Source organism: Anas platyrhynchos, chromosome 2 (assembly GCF_047663525.1).
Source record: "Anas platyrhynchos isolate ZD024472 breed Pekin duck chromosome 2, IASCAAS_PekinDuck_T2T, whole genome shotgun sequence".
In the NCBI taxonomy this organism is placed as follows: domain Eukaryota; kingdom Metazoa; phylum Chordata; class Aves; order Anseriformes; family Anatidae; genus Anas; species Anas platyrhynchos.
The window spans coordinates 80940073-80960593 of NC_092588.1; the positions used below are offsets into that span (position 1 = coordinate 80940073).

Sequence of the window (20521 nt, forward strand, 5' to 3'; positions counted from 1 at the left end):
AATCTGAATCACTGCTATACAGTCCATATATATATATATATATATGTATATAGATCTAAATCTAGATCAGGTGGTAGGATTAATCCCCCACACTCAGAAGCAGGAGCTCACAAAGAGGTATCTTCCTCTTGTAGTCAGAAACACAGGCAGAACAACTGGCTCAGCAGCACCAGCCTTTCCCCTCTGCTCCTTCCCTCCAGCTATCTTGTGAGGGTTGTCTGCCTTGCTGCACTGTTTTAGGTGGCCAGGAACTTTCCCATTTCCACTTACTCATTGCTTTGGCAGCAACCTTTTCTGTCCTGTCAGTGGCCATCACAGACTTCCCAGAGGTTCATTAAAATTATGACACAGAATCCAAAGTATAACACACAAGTTAGAGAAACAAAAAAGAGAGATGGTTGTTGGAAATGCATGAGGAAAGAAAGATCTTAAACCATCATAGCCTAGCAAGTAAACAATTTGCCTTGTTTTCTGCGGATTTTCAGAGAATTTGCTGAAGTGTTATCATAGTGGACTTCATTTTTAAGAGTAACTTCACTTGGGAACTTAGTGCTCAGAACTGCTTATATATGAAAAACTGGTTGTTCTCAGAAATCAGATCTCTAACAATTTTAACTGAAATTCTGCAATTGGCCTTCCACTGTTGTAGTGCTGAAGTATCATTTACCTATGCAAGTTCACATTCATAAAACTCTGTCCTGGTTTCAACTGAGAGTTAATTTTCTTCATAGTGTTTGATATGTTGCTCTGTTTTGGATTTAGGAGAAAAATAACATTGATAACACAGGGATGTTTTAGTTGCTGCAGAACAGTGCTTGCCCAGAGCCAAGGACTTTTCTGCTTCTCTTATTGCCCTGACAGCAAGGAGGCTCAGGGTGCACCAGGAGCTGGGAGGGGACAGAGCCAGGACAGCCGGCCCAGGCTGGCCAGACGGATGTCCCATACCTTGCGGTGTCATGATGAAGAATAAAAATGGGAGGGTTGGCCGGGGGAGCAGCCGCTGCTCAGGGACTGGCTAGGCATCAGTCAGCAGGCGGTGAGCAATTGTGCTGTGCATCACTTGCTTATTTTTATTACTATTATTATTGTTTTCCCTTCCTTCTTATCCTAATAAACTGTCTTTATCTCAATCCACAAGTTTATCTTTTTTTCCTGATTCTATGCCCCATCCCACTGGGAGGGAGGGAGCAGAGTGCTGTGTGGTTCTTGGCTGCCTGCCAGGTTAAACCACAGCAAACTCAAGAAAAGTTTTCTTTAAAATTCAGTTGTGTTTGGCCCCTAGCTCAGGCTGTAATTTTTCATTTGTATTTTCTTAACTTGGGCAAATTTCACCTCTTGTTTATCTGCATGACAGATCTTAGGGGCAAACATTGATGCAGAGTTCTTTGTGACTGGAAATTTTCTACTGCATTAAAGAGGCTGGTTATTCTGTTCTCCTTTTATTATTTCCAAAGGATAAATAGAGTTTAATCACAACGTGAACCTGGAAATGCATTTGCAGCCTTTCAGATAATTAGGACAGTGGAGACAGTAACACGCACTTCTCTCTCCACCTAGTGGGAAATACGCAAGATGCTTTTAACTGTGTTAGTGAAGCCTCAGGCTCCATCGGCACAGGTATTTGTGGCAGGAAGACAGGCATTTAAAAGAAGTCTCTTCTTTAGCTGCATGGAGATACGCTGTTCACTACAGGTTAGTTTCTTTTTGAGGCTAAACATAACCCATTCAGGTCTGCTGTCACAGAAATGCTGTACCAAATTCTTCTCTTACTTCTCCGAAGTATCTTCAGGTTAACATTGGAATTGATGCCCCTGCCCACAGGCTGGTGTGGATGCATCCCATCAAGAATGTATGGAGCTACATTTTACCATAGGTAACGACATAAGCTAAATTGGTGCTAAACTGGGATTCCTACCAAAAAAAAAGGTTTACATGGCACACTTGCATCACAGAAAGGGCATCTATAGGCACGGGTCAGTGTGACTGAATCACGGATCACTAGTAAGAAGTTAAGCAAGGGGAAAACTAGGAGGCCCAAAGTTAAATATTGAGCAGGGAAAAAGCTTTCACATTTTGTTTACATTTCTTTTTCAGAAGAGGAGCACACTGTGGGAATAGAGGCATTTCTTACCAGTACCACTTTCAGGAACTACTGGTTACTTACATGAGAAAACACTGTGCGAAGCAACCTGTGTTGTGGAGTTTATCAGACTACATAATAAAACTGCTGCACTCTGCCTTAACACCTGAAATAATAATAATTTAAAAAATGTTCTTGCAATTAAGTGTAACTAGCTTACTCTTTCGCTATAATCAGTGTAGCAACAGCTCATTAATTCTTGCATTAAAAAAAAAAATTAAGCTGAAACAATACAAATTCAAATGACTGTTTCTTACTGTGAAGAGATCCTCCACACGACTTCAAATAACACCTATTTGAATTCTAAGTTAGTGTAACATTTAAAAAGTAGACATGATCCACCCATTCTATTCTGTATCAAAAAGCATTCTACTGCAAATATTCATTTTTGTAAAGAAATATTTGAAAATGGAAATCAAGTCAATATTGACTGCACGTCTTCTTGAAACCATACTAATCATTCCCCCACTTCATTACGGAAGCTTATTTCTGGGACTACGTTGACATTTCTAAGCACAATGAGAAGTAAAAAAGTGACCAAATAAAATTATACACTGCAAACATTGCACAGGATGCTGATCTTTTCATTTGACTTAATGCAGTATAACCTCCATAATTTGTCTTAACCTGCTGTAAAATTCTCACTGTTGCACCCAGACTACGTATTGTGAAGTCAACCTTTGTGAACAGGCAAATGGAAAGACTACATAACTTTCTTTTCTGGAAATTAAAGAAAAACTGATTTGCTTTTTCATTAGTATTTTTCTGCATGGAGTAAAGGTAGCTGGCTATTGACACATACGATACCATTGGCACTACTTCTAGGCAGTATCAGTGCACAAAACCTCCAACAGACATCTAATCAGGCTTGGCAATACTTATGTTCTTAATTTCGTTCATTTTAATCATTTGAGGGAAAAGGCTTCTAAGTGTCACTTGTAACCTGGTTATGTTTACCATGCTGAACACCAGTTTTGTGGAGTTTATATTCTTCCCCCAGGTTATGACTACCAACAACCTGGGCTACAGCTTGTACCCATCTTAACCGTTTCAGAACTTCAGTTGACTCCCATAGGACACACCCAATCCTGCAATAAAGGACTGCTCAAAAGCTCAGAGACAGTCTACAACAAGCCTGAGCATTGTGGTGGGCTAGCTGGGATGGCTGCCAGGTGTCCATCCAGCCCTTCCTCTGCAGGATGGAGGGGAGAAAATGAGGCAGAAAAAGCTCATTGGAGGCCAAAATAAATAAAAAAAATACATGTGCCCTCCTTTCTTCCCCAGGCTGTCCCCAAGGCAAGGCACTGGCATCTTGGCTGCTGGGCCCAGCCATACCCTGCTGGAGCCGGCACAAGGCAGCCCCAGGCTGATAGTTGGCAGGGCCTAGCCCAGGCCAACCTGCTGCTGCTTCTGTTGGGGGACCCTGAGGAAGAATCCTGTCAGGCACCCAGGCAGAACTGTGCTACAGCACCTCTCCGGGGCTCATAGTACGCTGTAGCAGGGATGTACCCCAGCACCTGCATTTCAATGCTTTTTTAGTTCTTTACAACCTTACCCAAAGCCCAGCAAAGAGCATCTCTTACACACATACACACACAATCCTCTCTGCACAAGCAGTACATGAAATTACTCCACTTGATTTCTGTACACAATATATATGCTCTGTAATTCATGAAGTACTAAGAAGCTTGGATCCAAGATTAGAGCTGTCTTTGTGACAGAACTCATAAAGAAGGAAAAAGGTGCTGTAGTCACGGAACTTATTGTTTTAAAACATTTCTTCTATTAAGTATTCACAATCTAGTCATTTGTGTCAACAACAGAAATAGTACAAAAAAACTGTAAAAGTAGATGAAGTCACTGTAGAGCAAACTATTAGTGCTTATAAATTAACTATTTCAGAAAAGTTACAAGCAGAATTTATTCACAAAAAAAAAGCACAATAATCTGGGTGGTATTTTCTTTCTCATTTCAGCTTCATTTCCAAAACAATCCTCTTCTTTTGTTATTGTTGTTCTTGAAGTATCAGTTTTCTCTAGAATCAGATTGCTTTGCATGTTAAATAGTTCTAAAACTTACTTTCCAAATGGGAAATGAAATGAGTGAAAGCCTGGTACAGAAGGCTCTGTACTTCAGTGAAGTTAAATTTTTGTTCCTGAAGAAAACATCAATTCAGTTCCTTACAGGATTCAGTAAATAAAAGCATGCACACACACACATTATTTTTTATGTATTTAAAGGATTAAAAAGTATCTTTAAAAATAAAAATTCAACATCTGTATATCAGGAACATTATCTGAGTCACCAAAGAAACACTCTAAGGTAAGGAGACAATATTAATGCAAATTATAAATACAAATAATATTCTGTGGATGGGCAGAAGCCATAAACTACTCTTGAAAATGTGAGGGGAGTGCTGAAGTACAGCAGTTAGGAAAGATCACTATGCAAACGCAAGGTCTTATTGGCACTACTGAGGTAACTTTTAAAAGAATAGAATGCAACTCAGGAACACATCTGTTACTCACCGAACTCCAAAAAGTTTCAGTTTATAAAAGAAATCTGTTTATTTTTAGATTTTATTATTTTTTTTTTTTTTTTACACACACTTCAAGAAATCAGATGGAAAAAATACATTCTGTGGACAAACCGTTTCTCTTGACCCAATTTTTAAAATAAGCAAGACAGTAAAAATAACAATCAAAAGAAACAGGTAACAGTTCTGATACAGCTGACTGAAAGCAGTGCAACTTAAACCTAGCTCTTGGTCAGCTTGGGTTCTAGTGCCATCTGCTGAAATAAGTGTGTTTTTTCCCCTGCAACCACAGCAAATATGCAATTTAAATTAATCTACTGCATTGGAAAGCAATATATGAAGAAATGTCACAAAGAAGAGTTGGTTGAGTAATCTAAGTGCACATCCAGAGTGCCATACACCAAACCTAGTAAATTGAGAACCTTCTCTTGAATGATGTCAACCTGCTCAGAAGGGCAATAGTCGTCCAAACTTGATCTGCAACAAAGATTTGAATAAAACAATGAGGGAGTACAGATATTAATTTGTATTCTTGTAATGCTTTGTATCCAGGGTGTTGAAGCTACTTTCAAAGCATGAAAAGTTCTGCCTCCCAGTATCTCTTCAAAGCATACTACTGTGCTTTTCCTCTCTGCTTTCAACAACTACAATTTGCCTGAAGTTGAACAGAAAGCCCACAGATGATCAGAAACGTGACTTCCAACTCTAACACAACATGTTGCCAATCAGAATTCAAACAAATAATCCAATTAAAGTACTGGTGGAAAGGTAGATTGAAAACTTCAATTACTACTAGTTAAAATGGGTAGGAAATTTAAAAAAAAAATAATAATCTGTGTAATTCCTGAGATAACAATATTTACCACATACAGATGCTGGTAAAAAAAAAAAAAAAAAAAAAGAGCTACATTTCTAGGATTTCAGATCTCTCAAGACCTACATAAATTATTCTCTATTTCCTCTGCAACAGTGCATAACAATTTTGTGGCTGGCACAGAAAATACAGCTTTCTTTTGTTGTAGGTATTTGCCATGGTATTTGTTGTTGACACAAATTATTTCATGTCAGATCCTAGTGTTGCTGCCTGTACTTTTAGGGCACATATGGTAGTCTTCAAGTGAGTAAGTTGCAATAGTTTGTTAAGAGTTACACTGTGGTCTTCAAATTAAGTTCTCCCAGGATAGGGTAGTACATTGGCCCCAACTCCATTCTGTTCTCCCAAATAATTCCCTTACAGTCCTGGAAGAGTAATTTTAACCCTACGCAAAACGTCATTAGAGCTTTCTAGAATATAAATATCCTTCAGATTATTAGATGAAAACCTGTCCCACCTAATCAAGATTTTTTCCATGAGAAATTTCACTGAAAACAGATCTTAGCAATAGTGTAATGAATACTAGCACAAGAGTAGAGAAGGCAGTTTCAGCCCATGCAAGGTTGTTCAAGATAGCTTTACTCTAAATTGCTTAACAGAAGTAGCAAAGGTAATATGAACCTCAGTGACAGCCATCCACTGCAACACACGCAAGGCCTCATCATAGGCTTTATATAGCCTGCACTGAAACTCATTAAGTCATCATGTTTTCACTGCTGTTGAAATCTGTGCTGGCCACTCTGAAGCCTAGTAAAACTGGCCATCAGCACAGAACCTTCCCTTAAGCAGTATACTGTCACTGCCTTATGATTAATGCTTTCAAATGTCAATTTTCAGTACACTAAGTTTTCCAATGGAAGATGGATTTTTTTAAAAAAGATATATTAACCAATGTTATATTCATAGAATCATTTAGCTTTGTAAAGCTGCCTGAATGTTTTAAAGAATCTACACATCTTACCGAGCAATTGTCACAAGTGTGGGCTTAGGCATGTTTTTCAGTAGAACTTTAGTGGATTGTATGAGGCCTTCAATCTCCTCTTCCGTGCTAACATGGTGGGGAAGCTCCATATAATCACAGGTCAGACCAGCCTGATGGACCTACATGTAAATTAAACATATTTTCATTTTGTAATTAACAGACAATTAACAGATTTTCACTCGTCATACAAACAAAGTATTGATATGGCTTGTCTACATAAGAAATCCCTAAATTGCTATCCCTAGCCCAAGTGGTAACTTACACACCTTCGGACAGTAAGTTTTTTATTCCCAGCTAGTACTCAAACAAAAAAAAAAAATCCTGAGTTTACATGGATTGTTTCATTATCTCCAGTGCAATGTACCTCTCCTATGAATTCAGAGCATGCTGCAGTCCTTGAAGATGGCAGGCCTGATCTTTTACAAGCAGGTACCTTAAGTTCTATAAAGTATATTGACAGACCCTGGTGAAGTGAAAACTAATTTCAAAAGAAGCAGCTTGAGACATGAGTGTCCTAAATATCATATTAATGTTGCATAAATATATAGACAATATAAAATATAGACAAGCAGAATAAAAATTCATACAAAATTTCAATAAAAATTCATATAAAAAATCAATAAAAATTCAAAAGCTTTTAAAAAAAGCTGCTCTAAGCAGTAACATAAAAAAAACTATTAAAATTCCAAAGAAGTACTGAATCAAAGAGTCAAGTCTAAAATTAAACGTAACTTTTTCCCTCCCTGTTGAACATATGTTTTGGAAATTACCAACTTTCTGCTCCTTTATACAGTGACCTACCATTTCATAGTCTGGGCTCTCCATCCTGCTTTTCAAACTGTGAACTAGCTGAACAAGGGGCTTCATTCTGCAATAAAAAAAAAAAACAAAACAGAACTTGTTATGTAAAAACTTAAAAACTGATACATTTAAGCTAAGTTAAAAAAAAAAAAAAGAAAGAAAAAAGTAGAAGTTATGTTGCCCATGTCATCTTGTACCTAAGAAAAATTGAGAGTATCAGTATTATTTTGCTGTTTCCCTAGGTCTCAGGAAACCCTACTATTCATACCTACTCTGCAAGGCCTCTTCCCCTTTCTTTCAGGGCAGACCTAGAGAGAAGCTGTTGTCACTCAAAAGTTTTATTAACTCGATATACTTGCATTGATTGTTACAGAAGTCTGGCAGTAACTGCTGTATTTAACAGCAAAAATGAATAATCTTCCTATTAAGGGAAAACTTGGTCTTTTGCTCAGTTTCTTTTCAGATTAAAACATTTATTTAGAAGCACAGGAGATGCCACTGACATGTTTTGTGGACCCTCACTCATGTACGCAGCCTTTCACTCATTTCCATTCTTCCACAGAAAGCAAGGACTTCTGTAGCACCAAAGCAGCCCTTCTGTATAACCCCAATATTTTGTTGCTTTTTATGAGAGTTCTGCCTCACATCGATCACAAAATTTCACCAAACTTGCTTCCCTCCAGAGAGGAGGAAATTTGCATGAATGTTCATGCAGAAATCAGCCTCTATAAGGCTGATCTTATAAAAAGTTCGCCATGTGGCACTGAAGACAGACTTAACTTTTGCGTTGTCAGACTTGCTCTTCTAAAAGCAAAGAAAATCTGGTAGCCTTGCATAGATCCCATCCAGATTCCCACATTTTCTGTTAGCAAAGTGCTGGACTAATCAGTTCCTAAACAACTGCATTACAGAAATTAAGGAAAACTGAACTTAAGAAGACTGAACACTTAAGTTCTTAGATGTAAATCTAAGACATGTCTTTTACACAGACTAAATTATAGTTATTATTCCTGGCCTTAAGAAAAAGTTTAGGAAAAACAGTATGTGAATATACAGGTCCACAAGTTAAGTATTCTTCCATTTAAAACTGAAATATACAGATAGCTATCACATATTTTTCAGGAAACTCATTTGAAATCACATCCTTTTGACTCTGCTGCCTTATAGTACATACTGTTTTTCCTCTTCAGAGTTATTCTAATAGAAGACTTCTTCCAGAGCTATGACCTTGTCTGCAGTTCTGACACTTTTCAAGACTATCCACCAGGGTAAATCTGGAGGTCTCCTGCAGCACTGCTTCTGCAATAGATCAGGAATGAGAGCCTTGTCTACTGTGCTCCAGAAAGGCTCCCAAGAAAGGAGCAGTTGCAGGAAAGAAACCTTACTGGCACTGGTAAATTGCCTTTTTTTGGGGGGAGGCAATAGACAGCTGAATCTTAGATAAGGGAAAGGAAGGTGCTAATGTAATGAGATCCAAGAAGAATCAAAACCTACCCATACTAGTATGGGAAAGGTAAAGGTCTTTCAGAAGAGGAGATTATTCTAGTAGTATTAGCAGGAAAGAGCTTGATCTAAAGGAATCAAAAACAGGCTTACTTATCTGAAATTGTGTCATCTCAACTTACTTAAGCTTAATAAGCTGACCAGGAAGAGTTCCAATATGATGGGAATAAGGAAGAACACTTTACTGTTAACTGTGTCACCAGTTCATGAAGATTCTTCTCCAAAGGCTACGGGAATAAACCAATGGCAGGAGGGTTTTAAGCCATTTAGAGATCTCCTACCCAGGATATGAAGCCCACTTCTGTACGGTTTCTTCATCGTCATTGTCACACAAATCTGCAAATGCTGCTTCCAGATCTTCTAGCTGATGAACACGGTTTTCAACACAATCCAGCAAGCCTTCCTTTAAATATACACATATAAAAACATGTTAGGAAAAAGAGGCAAGAATGATTTTCCTAGCTAAATCATGGCTTAATTGATCTAGTGTATGTGGGGAAACAAACAACAAGTTTATTGCTACAGAACACCTTTACAAGATGATCAGAATGAATGCCTGCAGAAACTGGTACCTTCAGAAAAACACACCTCTTTGCTCTGTCTTTCCTATAGCATAGAAAAAGCTGCATCTACATTCTGGTAGAATTTACAAAGAACAAAGATAAGAGCAAAGAAATGGTATTGTCGGATTTGTTTGTATAGCATTGAAATGTTGCAGTATTTGATTAATTTAATATTAATACACAGGAACTCTGAGTGCAAGCTTTACATCGTTATAATGAAAGATTTTAATTTTATACGAATTATGAGTATTACTCAATTAAATGGAAAATTTTTTCAGGAAAAAAAAACAACACAAAATGTGCTATTGGAAGGTTTTGCAGCTCTGCATGCATGCCTGAAAGAATTTGGAATTAATTTAAAATGCTTGCTATGGCTGTGATCCTGCAAAAGTTTATGCACTTTCTTAAAATGTTCATAATACACGAAGAGGCAATCTTCTTGGAATAAGCAAGGCTACAAATGCACATGCATACAAGTTGTGCATATAAATATTTGCAGAGGGAGGTCCTATATAGCATATCAAATGAAAAGCAACGTTTAGCACATTTATTGTAAAAGAGACTCAGTGCAGCACTGCGTGAAGGAAAATTACAAAGCACATTGGTATAAATGGCTATAAATTAAGAACAGTCGTTCCTCTTAGGATGCTGCTGACTACCATATAACAGATGCTGCTTCTTTTCGCTAGTGTTGTCAGCTTCAGGCTAAATTAAGAATAGCTGAGGGTATCAGCTATTCATGAAATACACCTTCAGGTTTCTGAGGGATGAATAAGACATCTTTCTGTGCAGCACCAGTAATTAACCTTAAAAATATATCCAATCTCTATCTGTACTAGAAAAAATAAAAGGAAAACAAAAGCCCCATTAACTTACCTTGCACTATGATAGAAATACACATCTAGTTGTACTTTGGAATAACTAACAGATTTTCAGAGACAAGACATCTAGAATACTTTTGAGTCCTGGAAAAACTCTGATTTCTCTAGTTTTCTGAATTTGGACCCTTTAAGTTAGTTGTCTCACTACAAACCAATCCATAGATCTGGTCTTACATTAAGTTCTGTACCTATTACTCACTTTCTGCTAACTACTTCAATTGCCTCCAATAAATTTGTCGTCTTAAATAAATGTGTCATGCCCTGAAATCACATTGTGAACTTAATCACAATCCTTTTCCCCTACCACATTTCCATACCTTTTAAGTAGGTACCTGTTTTCACCACAGTCTTGCAGATTGACTAAGAAATATGAAAACCAATTTGACACATCTCCATTTCTTTATTTTAACAAATTAAGATTTATTAATCTCGGATTATTATATGTATTCACTCTCTCTGTAAAATTTCTCTTTTATAATCATCTGTAAAAGCCTTCAGATGACTATAAAAGCAAAGCTAAGCTCTTGTTTAGAAATTATGTGGTATAATGACCACTAATATGACTCTATACATGGTTTAGGCTCAGGGCTAAATAAACATTTGGCAGCTGCAGCAGGTGTATGTTTCCACGATTCAGAAATACCCAACACATACAAAGAGAAGTACACTGCAGTGGCACAATACCAGCCCTTCCACATCTAAATAAATACATAAAATATCAATTAGGCATTTAGCACTACTTTCACTATCAAGGAAGAACAACTAGGGCAAGGAGAAGGAGACCCTAAAGGGAGAAAAAAAAACATTGAACCTTGAGAGACTGCAGATGACTTACTGTATTTTCATTTCTATCTTGTCAATTACCATTTGTTTACAGAAATTAGTGTTTACTCTCATGCTAAATATTTACATGGTTACATATTTAACATAAAAAATTCCTAAGATACTTCTGATTAGTATTCAGCATGCTGCATAGCTTAATTGGAAACCACTTCATTAAGCACCTTTCATAGGTTCTTTCCTTCTCATAATTCATTTTTACTGCATAAATCAAAAGAATCATTCCCACATAATGTATCCCACAAGGAAATGCCTTACCTCTGTTGCATCCTTATGAGGCTTCTTGAAGTTGTACAACTCTTGTAAGATCTCATACTCTGTCTTCAAAAAAGAAAAAGGGGAGAAAATTAGTCTCTTCAAATGACAACCAGGAACTTCAAAGCCATCTATCTTAAAAAAAAACAACAAACACCACCCACACTTCAACGTAACTTTTCTATGCCAGTAACACAGACAAATCCCTGTAAACGCAGGTGAGGAAGATGCTGTGAGAGCACTACTTCACAGCCTCAGCCAAGCATTTCTGAAACAGCTAAACTTTAAACCTGACTTCAGTAACACAGCTGTATAAATTACATACATGTATTTACAAGTTCTGTTAATTAACCAGTCTCTGAAGCTAAGCATCTATTTTGCTGATCTAACGTCCCAATAAGTTGATGAATAAGACTGATAAATAAGTAGGATTTTAAAGGAAAAACAGACAGCTAAAGGCTTTAGGCTGGTTGAACAAGTAGTTCACTAGTAACAGGGGCTTGTCAGCCCTACTCCTTGATAATATTCAAGTTTCTTTAAACAATAAACATATCTCATTATTTACTTAACAGCATTGAAAAGGTGAACACAGGAATTTTTCAGGAGAAAGAAATGGTAGACTAAGAGACCATAAATTTTACAAAAATATAAAGCATCTTTAGTGCACTGTTTTGGATTTTAGTGTTTTGGTGGTTGTTGTTTTTTTTTTTGGTGGAAGGAGAATACTCTTCTGATTGGTGAGACGTATTTGCTTTTTAGCTTTTCCTTGGATTTTTATATTCCAATAGTTAACTTGAGCAACATTTTCTGATAGAATTACTGTAATTTACAGAAAAGGGAACGTAGTTAAGAAATGTTAACCACATATGAAGTTCTTATCAAAAAAGGTAATACTGGGCGCTCTGTGCAACTCCACTTCCAAAAGTGGTTCCTAGAGCTGAGAACTTATCTCAGCACAAGAAAAAAAAATCCGTTCCCACCTCCAAATAAACAAAACGCATTAAGACTCCTCTATGGCTTTATGAAGAATGTATTGTAAGCCCTAAGAGGGTATTCTTACATGACAAGACCCCTGTGGTGCTTCCACTTTGTCTTACATTTCTGTGATTCAGAATGATTGGGATTGCTTATTTTTGGAAGGTACCGGGATTATAAATACTGGATGTCAGAAACTAACAGAGGTCAGGGACACTGCATTCACTTCTATACACTGAACAAGGAAGCAGTACTCTAGCTAAAACTCAAAGATGTCAGTGTTCTCCAGCACAGACTGAAGTTAAAGTAGTGTTAAGAAGAGTTTTAATCACTAGAAACAATCATAACATTGCAGTAAATTTTTAAGCCCAAATGCTGCACACAGTTTTCAGGGCAGATGAGTTAGTTCCTAAAAAGCCTGTTCACATAAAGAAAAGCTCCTAACTGCTTGACACAGCTGAAGGTCTACATATTTACAACATCACAAAAGTGAGGTAAGTTCTGTGCCCACAAGCTATACATTGAATATGGTGCAGAGTCTTAAGCTCAGAGCCACAGCATCAGAAACAACAGCTGCTTGCTCATCATTACACTCAGCAGTCCAGACAAAGGAAATCAATCACAGCCTCTCATCAAGAGGAGTTACCACTCTGAATAATCAACACCACCAGATCTTTTGGAAAGGCAGTCTCAGGGTACCATTGTGGCTTTCCAATAGCATACTACTGGAAGGGGTGAGAAAGACAGTCTGCCACCACTCCCTGATTAATCAATCCTTCTTTGGGTACTTGGGACATGAACTTTGGAAATCCAAGCAGCTTTTATTGCCCACACAACAAGCAGGAGCATGCCACATAACTCTACGCCTGAATGTTTTCTCTACACCTATTTCAAATGTAAGGTCCTAGCTCTATTAGGTTATTGTACTTCTTTGGAATATGCACTCCCTTAAACTGTCTCTCTTCAAGTAGTAGTGTGATTCATCAATCATGATTCTGCTGATCTGCTAATTTAAATTAGATGACAGTTTCTCCATAGACACTAAGCACTAGGAGGACTAGTACTCTTCTATGAATGTAAGAGGACTCTCCATTGTCATGCTTACCTGTGTGTACATTTCTTTGAATGGATTCTTAACTGAAAAAAAATCTAAGTCAATGTCTAAAACAAATGCATCTCCTTTCTGAAGAACTTGGCAGATATTTTTAGCAACCTCCCTTACTGGGCATTCGTCATTTCTGAGAGAGCTTGAAGATGAACATTCTGCCCTGTTCAGGGCACTTGCATTTTGTATTTCCTTGTTCTTCACACTTGAGGAGCTGTGTTCAAGGTCACCAGGAGTCACTGATGAAGAGGCAGCAACAGTGTTTGCTGTGTCATCTGTATTTAGCTTCAGTCTCTTAGCAGATATTACTTCGCCATTTTCTTCCTGGTTGTTTGATGTTTCCGTAGGATTAATGAGAATGACATGTAAATTTAAAGGCTTCTGGTTTTCTAGCTGATCAGCAGGGACATAAAGACCATCACTTAAAAAGTAATCATCTGTACCTGTAACCCTACAATTGACAGCAACTCAAAGTTAATACAGAATTTTGCAAAGAACTTAGCAAAAAAACATGCATTTAAAATGAATAGATGTTTGGTGGGTAACAAAGCCAATAGAACTGCATATACAAAGTTATTTATTTTAATTCCCATTTAAACACTTGAAGATTATATTTATCTCTTCAATGCTGAATCGCTACATTAAAATTGTGGAATTTTTTTGATAGCCCTACAAGGCTTCTAATAGGTAGAGAAAGATATATTCTATATTATGTGCTACTAAGATTAGTTTGACATTGAATTATATCTTACATCAAGAATTTAACAAGATACTGTCAATGTTACGGCATATAAGGCTGCAAAGCACTGGATGTTTTGCCTTAGATCGCCTTTTTTCTTTAGAAAAAATATTTTAGTTATGTTTGAGAACTGCTGTGAAACCCATGGATATAATTTGCTTTATTATAAGTAAAATATTATGCATTAATAGTGTTTAACTTTTCTCTACCTCTGACATATGATTCCTTATTCTAGGTGTAAGGAGAGCAGGTAACAAGGATTAATAGCTACATATCCACTTAATTTAAAAACAACAACAAATAATCAAAATAAAAACTCCACCTAGATTGGAAGTGTATAGAATATTATTTTCAAGCCATATTTCAGCACATTAAGCCTTACGTAACAAATTCAGACTGAAAAAACCTTGAAAGAAGTGAACTTCTGTTCACTTGTATTAAGACCTTGCCAATTACAGGGCACCACCATCCATCAACCACAGACATATAATTTTATGAACAGCAGAAGTTTAGTTCCCCATTGTTGGCCTCCAGAGGGGTGTAGACAGCCTAGAGGAACAACCTACAAACATCTCATTAATTTCAAGAGAAATGAAAGGTCCCACATCTGAGACATTAAAACCCCATGTGGTAGTAGCAGGTTGGCACAGACCAGCAAGGTGCTACAGAGGAGGACTGGGCAGTCACAGTAGGAAGCAAATTACGCATGACCAAGCTGTACACCCCTACAGTGAAGACTACTCATTAATTTATCTGTACTAGACAAAATTTCTCTGTACTAGCCAAAATGCCAAGAGAAGAGACTTCTTTCTCTTTGTGTTCAGCACTGGTGAGGTCACATTGTACATACTCTGCCAAGGTTCAGGCCCACAGGACATGAGAGATGTCAACAAACAGAAGGGGATCTAACAGAGGAGGGCTGCTACAGAAATTAGTCAGGTTGAAGCATGTGATGGACAAGGGGAATAGCTTGAATTACATATTAGAAAAGAGACTACAAGGCACATTTTAAACTGTACCCATTAAAACATATAGTCGCATTAGGTCCTAAAGAACTCACAAATACAGATTGTATTTTTCATTGCGAAAAACATATGTATCACTACCTTTATCCAAGAAATATAAGAAAGGTCAATTAAAACTACGTGTCTTTTATATTACCAACATATGATAGCAGACAACCTACCTGATTGTAGTTGTTGATATGTCTTTCCCAACTAAAAAATTGTGTTTTCCCTCTGAGATCTGCTGAGCCCATGGTGGGTGAAGCCACAGAACTTGAGAAATATGGCCAGCATAAACAGCAGGCATAATCCAGTTCTCAATACTTAATTCACTGTAATGAAGAAGGAAAGACCAGGGATAATACTTACTTTTCTTGCAAGGAAAACATGGTCAAGAACAGCGCAAATACATTCCACATCTTGAAAGCCCCCATGCAAATCATCAGAAATTAAAACAAGAAAAGAAAAACAACCAATATTGATTTATAAGAAGAATCAAAAATGTCTGTAGTAAAACTAAAAAAATTACTAGGAAGTATAGTCAGCTTCACTTTTAGCATGGTACTTTGATTATAAAGTATGTGGACTTGTCCTTCTCTCTATTGATACATCTGACAGAGAGAAAGTGCATCATCAATGCTATTCTGAACAGAGCTCAAGGGAGCGTTTTATTGTAAATTGCTCTAAGTAGACTTCAAATATAACCTCAGTAGTGAAAGTGAGTCAACCGAAACCTACAAAATATTTGGGTGTATGATGCAGCCCACAAGGCTTCTTATTCATCCAACAACAACGACGACAAATACAGACAATAGGCAGAGTGATACAATTGCTAATATACTATTTATGTCATTCTTGTCACTGTTGTGTATCACCACAATACTGGAACAATCAATATTTATTTTAAAACAGGAAGAAAAAGACAAGAACACAGATCATTGTGTGTTTTTTTGCCTACACAAGAAATTGGTGAAAAACACTGGTCTTAATTAACTTTTTCAACTTCACATTTGTATCTTGTCAGTGCAGATGTTATTTCACTCTCAGTCAATTTTTCAGTACGAAGAGAGAAAAGCTGTTCTAATACCACAGCTCTCCAGGTGAAAAGCATCCACTCAGAATGCTGTCCTGTTAGCCGGGGAGCCATCTGGTTTAATAACATGATCTGTTACTAAACAACTAAACAAAGTCAATTCATACATCTTACACCTCCTGGACACATAACATAAATGTTTGACCACATTCATAAAACAACACAACTTCTTCCATGCAAAATCATTTAGTTCTGAATAAAAGTGAAAAGACAAAAGAATACAGCTCAAGGATTATTTATACATTTTTTGTTCATACTTCACACACAGGTCTGCAAACCAAATGCAGCAAGAAGTGGATTTAAAGTGTTCTGATGCAGTATGTAGGACTTACCTAAAAAGCACTTCTTTGTCAAATACAGTGTCTGCAGGCATATTCACAGGGATAAGGAGGTCTGGATGGGAGTCAAGATGAACAAAGCTAATGTTACTGGCAGGAAGATGCTTTGAACCAATGGCACGATAGATGAAAGGCAGCACCTAAAAGAACACGAACAAAAACAATTCTACTGCAACCCCTGAAATGATAAACACAACAGCTTTATCAGCAAAAACATGTCTCACTCTTACTCTCTTAGAATTTGGGTTACGTATTGGAAGGAGGAGAAAACAGAAAACAATACAAAGGGGAAACAATTCCAGCAACAAGGCTGCTCGTGAGCTGCAAATACTGAGCCTGAGAGCTCTATAGATGAGAAGCTGCTAGAAAATCACAGCTCTATCCTCTCCTTATTTGTAGAAATTCTTCTTTGCAGTGGCTCGTCTCACTAATCATTCAACTGCTTTTCTTTTTCAACCAGGCTTTTCTTTTATTCCATTTCTAACTTATCTTCCCCTTTCTGCAGAACATGGCACCTGCGCTGCCTTTTCCATACCATAGAACTTACTCATTATGCATGGGTGCTGCAGAGATGAAAACTCTTCATTACTCAGATTTTAGAAGTTAATTGATACAGAGTGAAAACTAATGCCACCATTGTTTACACTTTAGCTGATGTTTATGTCCACATGCTTATAAAAAATTTGATTCCTAATACCTGTATAACTTAATAACTGCAATATACTACCTTTCCCAGGTACCTAGCCTCACCCCCTACCAAAAGTCTTCACTCAAAGGTACATGCTAATAAAGAAATAGGAACCACCTCAGCTCCTCAATTTATAGCATAACAAGTAACTGCTGTGCAACAAGGTCAGGTGGTGAATGGAAAACACTGATTGCTGCTTCCCAGTGCTTCTCACTGGACTGCAAGAGGTAAAGCTTTGCCCAGTTACAATTACATTGCCCCAGCTGCCAGAACAAATCCATCCAGAGTTGCAAATCCCAGCCCTACTACACAGGGAAGGTGGAGACTATAAAGGGACTGGGCAACAAAATTACTCTATGCTAAAGCAGAAGCAGAGCTACCTTTTAGGAATACAACCGATTAAGATCACAAGTCCTGAACACTGCATGGATATAACTGGACAATTTGGCCAACACCAGAAATTTGGACTCTATTTCACCTGTCTAGATATAAATTACTCAGTTTACCCGCTCCTTATGCAGTAAATAAAACAAGGTCAAAAATAACAAGGGTACCCTTGTTCCATGACTGTAACATCTTTGGGAAAAGGCAATAATCTGGCCTACCTTTACAACCTACAACTTTTGCGATTTAAACCCAAGTTTCATCTCATTGTTTGCATAAACTGTGAGATTAGGAAGGGATGGGGGAAGGGAGAAGAGCCTAAAACCTCTAACTTTCTCCTGCTTTGGGCTGAGAACAAAACTGCCTTCACACCAGCTGCGACTATTAATCATAGCGCGATGCACCTAGCGACCCCTTCCCACTGATCAGCACCAGAAATGGGCTGGATAAAGCTTTGGATGCTTTGTGATGAAAGGTCTCGTATGCTTTACACGGCAGATCATGCACGTATATGCATGTAGTGAGAACACAGAGCATGTATTTAGCGTGAATAGCCCTCGCTAAGCTAACTCAAAACAGAAGCGTAATGAAAGTTATGCTTATACCACTATATGCAAACGCTGCAAGTTGTTTACAGAGATGCCCAAATGGCTGCATGGGGAGGGAAACTGAAGCCACCTGTGTGCTAAACTTCATATAGGGGCAGCGAGGTGACGCTGCTATTAAGGGGGCGCCTGGGGCTGGCTGCGCTGTCCCGCTGGGGCTCCCCTTCCCCGGGCTCCCCCACCTCCGGAGGGGCTCCCCCACACCCCCAGCCCCACTCACGTCCTGGTGCTCCTCCACCACCCGCACCGGCAGGGCCGTGTACGCCCGCAGCCGCCGCCCGGCGGGGCCAGCAGCCTCCCCGGCCCCGCTCATGGCGGCTCAGCGAGCCCGGCCCCTTAGGGCGGCGCTCCATGGCTCCGTCCCTCCCGCCTGCCTCCTTCCCTTCCCTTCCCTTCCCTGCCCGCCCATTGCTTTCCTCTTCCGGAGCCGGGGCGCTGCGGGCCGGGCCGGGCTGTGCTCGGCGGAGGGGCGGCAGGTGGGCTGGGGGCTCGGCTCGCTGCCGGGGGGCGAGGGGGTCCCGGGGCGAGCTCCGGGAGGGGAGCGGGGAAGGAGCGCGGCCGGGCTGGGGGCTTCGTTCACGGAGCCCGGGGAGGGGGTGGATGTGGCGTGGGTGCAAGGGGAAGGGGTTTTAGCGAAGGGACGGCTGGCACCAGCGGGATGGGTTTGTTCTCCCCAGTGGCTTGTCCTCGGCGCCTTCCAGTTTGCTTCAATGGAAACAGCGCGACCAGAAACTGCAGCGGAGGGAGCTTTAAAATAACACGGGGGCTTAAAAGCAGTTCACACGGTTTTCTCTAGTCTCTTCGCCTAGGGTTTTATCACTCTGAAGCCGCCAAGCTGCGGCAGTGGGACCAGTGTGGCTCTCTGGTGGTGAGGGCTTGTAGCCATGTCTGAGAGCAAGACCTTTTGTCTGAGTGCCCTGGTGTTTTAAAACGAAATATGCTGCAAGCTAAGGCACACTGCAGCAGCGGCTTCTGCTTTATTTTAAGGTTACGAAAGTTTAGTTCAGCCTGTTTAAATAAAAGATGTATGTAAATGCCAGCAAAGCATATAAAATAATATACTGGCACAGGGCTGGGCTACGTAAGATCATGACCTGAGAACTTACGCAAAACTACTTCAGTTCCTAATGGACTGGAATTAACAGTGGCAAAAGGAAAAAATGTGTTATTGCCAGGCAAAATAATGAAAATATAGACTTCTTTATCATGTTTCTTCTTCAAGAAACCTTGTTACAGGTTTCCTCCTGTAAACGCAGGACTCTGACTTACTCTGGCCTTTGTGCAGGGTGCTCTGAAGGAGGGGGGGGAATGAACACCACACCAGTGGTGCGTACCAAGAGATGCTTTGTGTCCTCTTGGTTCCTCCTCCCTGAGGTGTGTCCTTCTCCCCTTATTTCTTTTCTATTCTCACACTTGTACACCAGAAGCTGCCTGTTGTACAATGCATTAAGTACATGTAGAGTTCTGAACAAGCCTTCAGCCTACTTGAAGCATTGGCAATTGCTGGTAAAGTAACAGGGTCTCACAGAAAGCTGAGGAGTTTTGGAAACCATTTATTCCAAAGAAGTTGGACTACCAGCATGGCCTACCTGATGAGTCTTCTGTCACCTGTAACATTCTCATCCCACAAACATTTATCTGGCTACCTTAAAATATGGTGAAACTTCTGTTGAACTTGGTTCTGTACTAAACATGGGACACACATTTTCAGTGTAAGTTGCTACATAACTCATTTAAAACATACATGGTTTGTTGGACCAGGTAGCTTGTGACTAGGTATCAGAACAGGCATTCTGCCTGGTGTAGAACAATGTGCTGTGCTAGAAAGCGACTCCATACTGGGGGATCTGGGTTGTTAGAGTGACTGGTTTCTTTGATGCAGTGCACCTAAAGGCTTTGTATCAAAGTATCCAGTGCATGTTAGTAGAGGTGTTTGCACCTATGGCCAGTCATATCAATCAAGCATTAGAATAAACATTACCCTAAGCCAGAGCATGGTCCAGTTTGGGTTCTGGATTACTACTAGCAGACTAACGTCATGGATTAAAGGTTTAGAGGAATCAAGGGCCACAATGACCTGTACTAGCACTTTGAGGAATGCACAGTTCCCACTGAAAGGTGGTGGTCATCATCCACTTCTGTTAGAGGAAATTGCAGAAAACAGTTTCAGTGTTTCAGGACCAGTTCTTGCAAATGTGCTAAGGGCCTCCCATAA

The 20521-nt window shown here is 39.2% G+C and overlaps 2 protein-coding genes across 3 annotated transcripts in view; one reads left to right on the top strand and one right to left on the bottom strand.

Moving 5' to 3' along the window:
- Positions 1 to 4701: 4701 nt before the first annotated feature.
- C2H5orf22 (chromosome 2 C5orf22 homolog) lies at positions 4702 to 18677 on the bottom strand. 2 transcript variants are annotated; one of them, XM_027451660.3, is made up of 9 exons: positions 18527 to 18677; positions 16624 to 16769; positions 15381 to 15530; positions 13456 to 13906; positions 11379 to 11441; positions 9118 to 9239; positions 7334 to 7400; positions 6512 to 6651; positions 4702 to 5153 (listed from the first exon to the last, which is right to left on the bottom strand). In XM_027451660.3, exons 1-9 carry the CDS (start codon positions 18617 to 18619, stop codon positions 5024 to 5026), a joined length of 1362 nt encoding a protein of 453 aa, XP_027307461.2. In that variant the 5' UTR covers positions 18620 to 18677; the 3' UTR covers positions 4702 to 5023. The 2 variants fall into 2 exon arrangements, with proteins under 2 accessions (XP_027307461.2, XP_027307462.2); XM_027451661.3 differs by lacking the exon at positions 18527 to 18677 and adding an exon at positions 17177 to 17314 and having other exon boundaries at positions 4879 to 5153.
- The window catches only part of DROSHA (drosha ribonuclease III), a 68379-nt gene continuing 66534 nt past the window's right edge, over positions 18677 to 20521 (top strand). The window contains exon 1 of the mRNA XM_027451658.3: positions 18677 to 18782. The gene's annotated coding sequence lies outside the window, so the exon portion shown is untranslated. The remainder of the gene's footprint in view (positions 18783 to 20521) is intronic.

What these genes read in the sequence shown, in the direction of transcription:
- C2H5orf22 (XM_027451660.3), bottom strand. Translation starts at nt 18,619, where the DNA reads ATGAGCGGGGCCGGGGAGGCTGCTGGCCCCGCCGGGCGGCGGCTGCGG. An exon ending in CTCATAAGGATGCAACAGAG is followed by an intron (nt 9,240 to 11,378) that starts GTAAGGCATTTC and finishes GTATATTTAAAG; the next exon opens with GAAGGCTTGCTGGATTGTGT. An exon ending in AGAGCCCAGACTATGAAATG is followed by an intron (nt 6,652 to 7,333) that starts GTAGGTCACTGT and finishes ATTTACATGTAG; the next exon opens with GTCCATCAGGCTGGTCTGAC.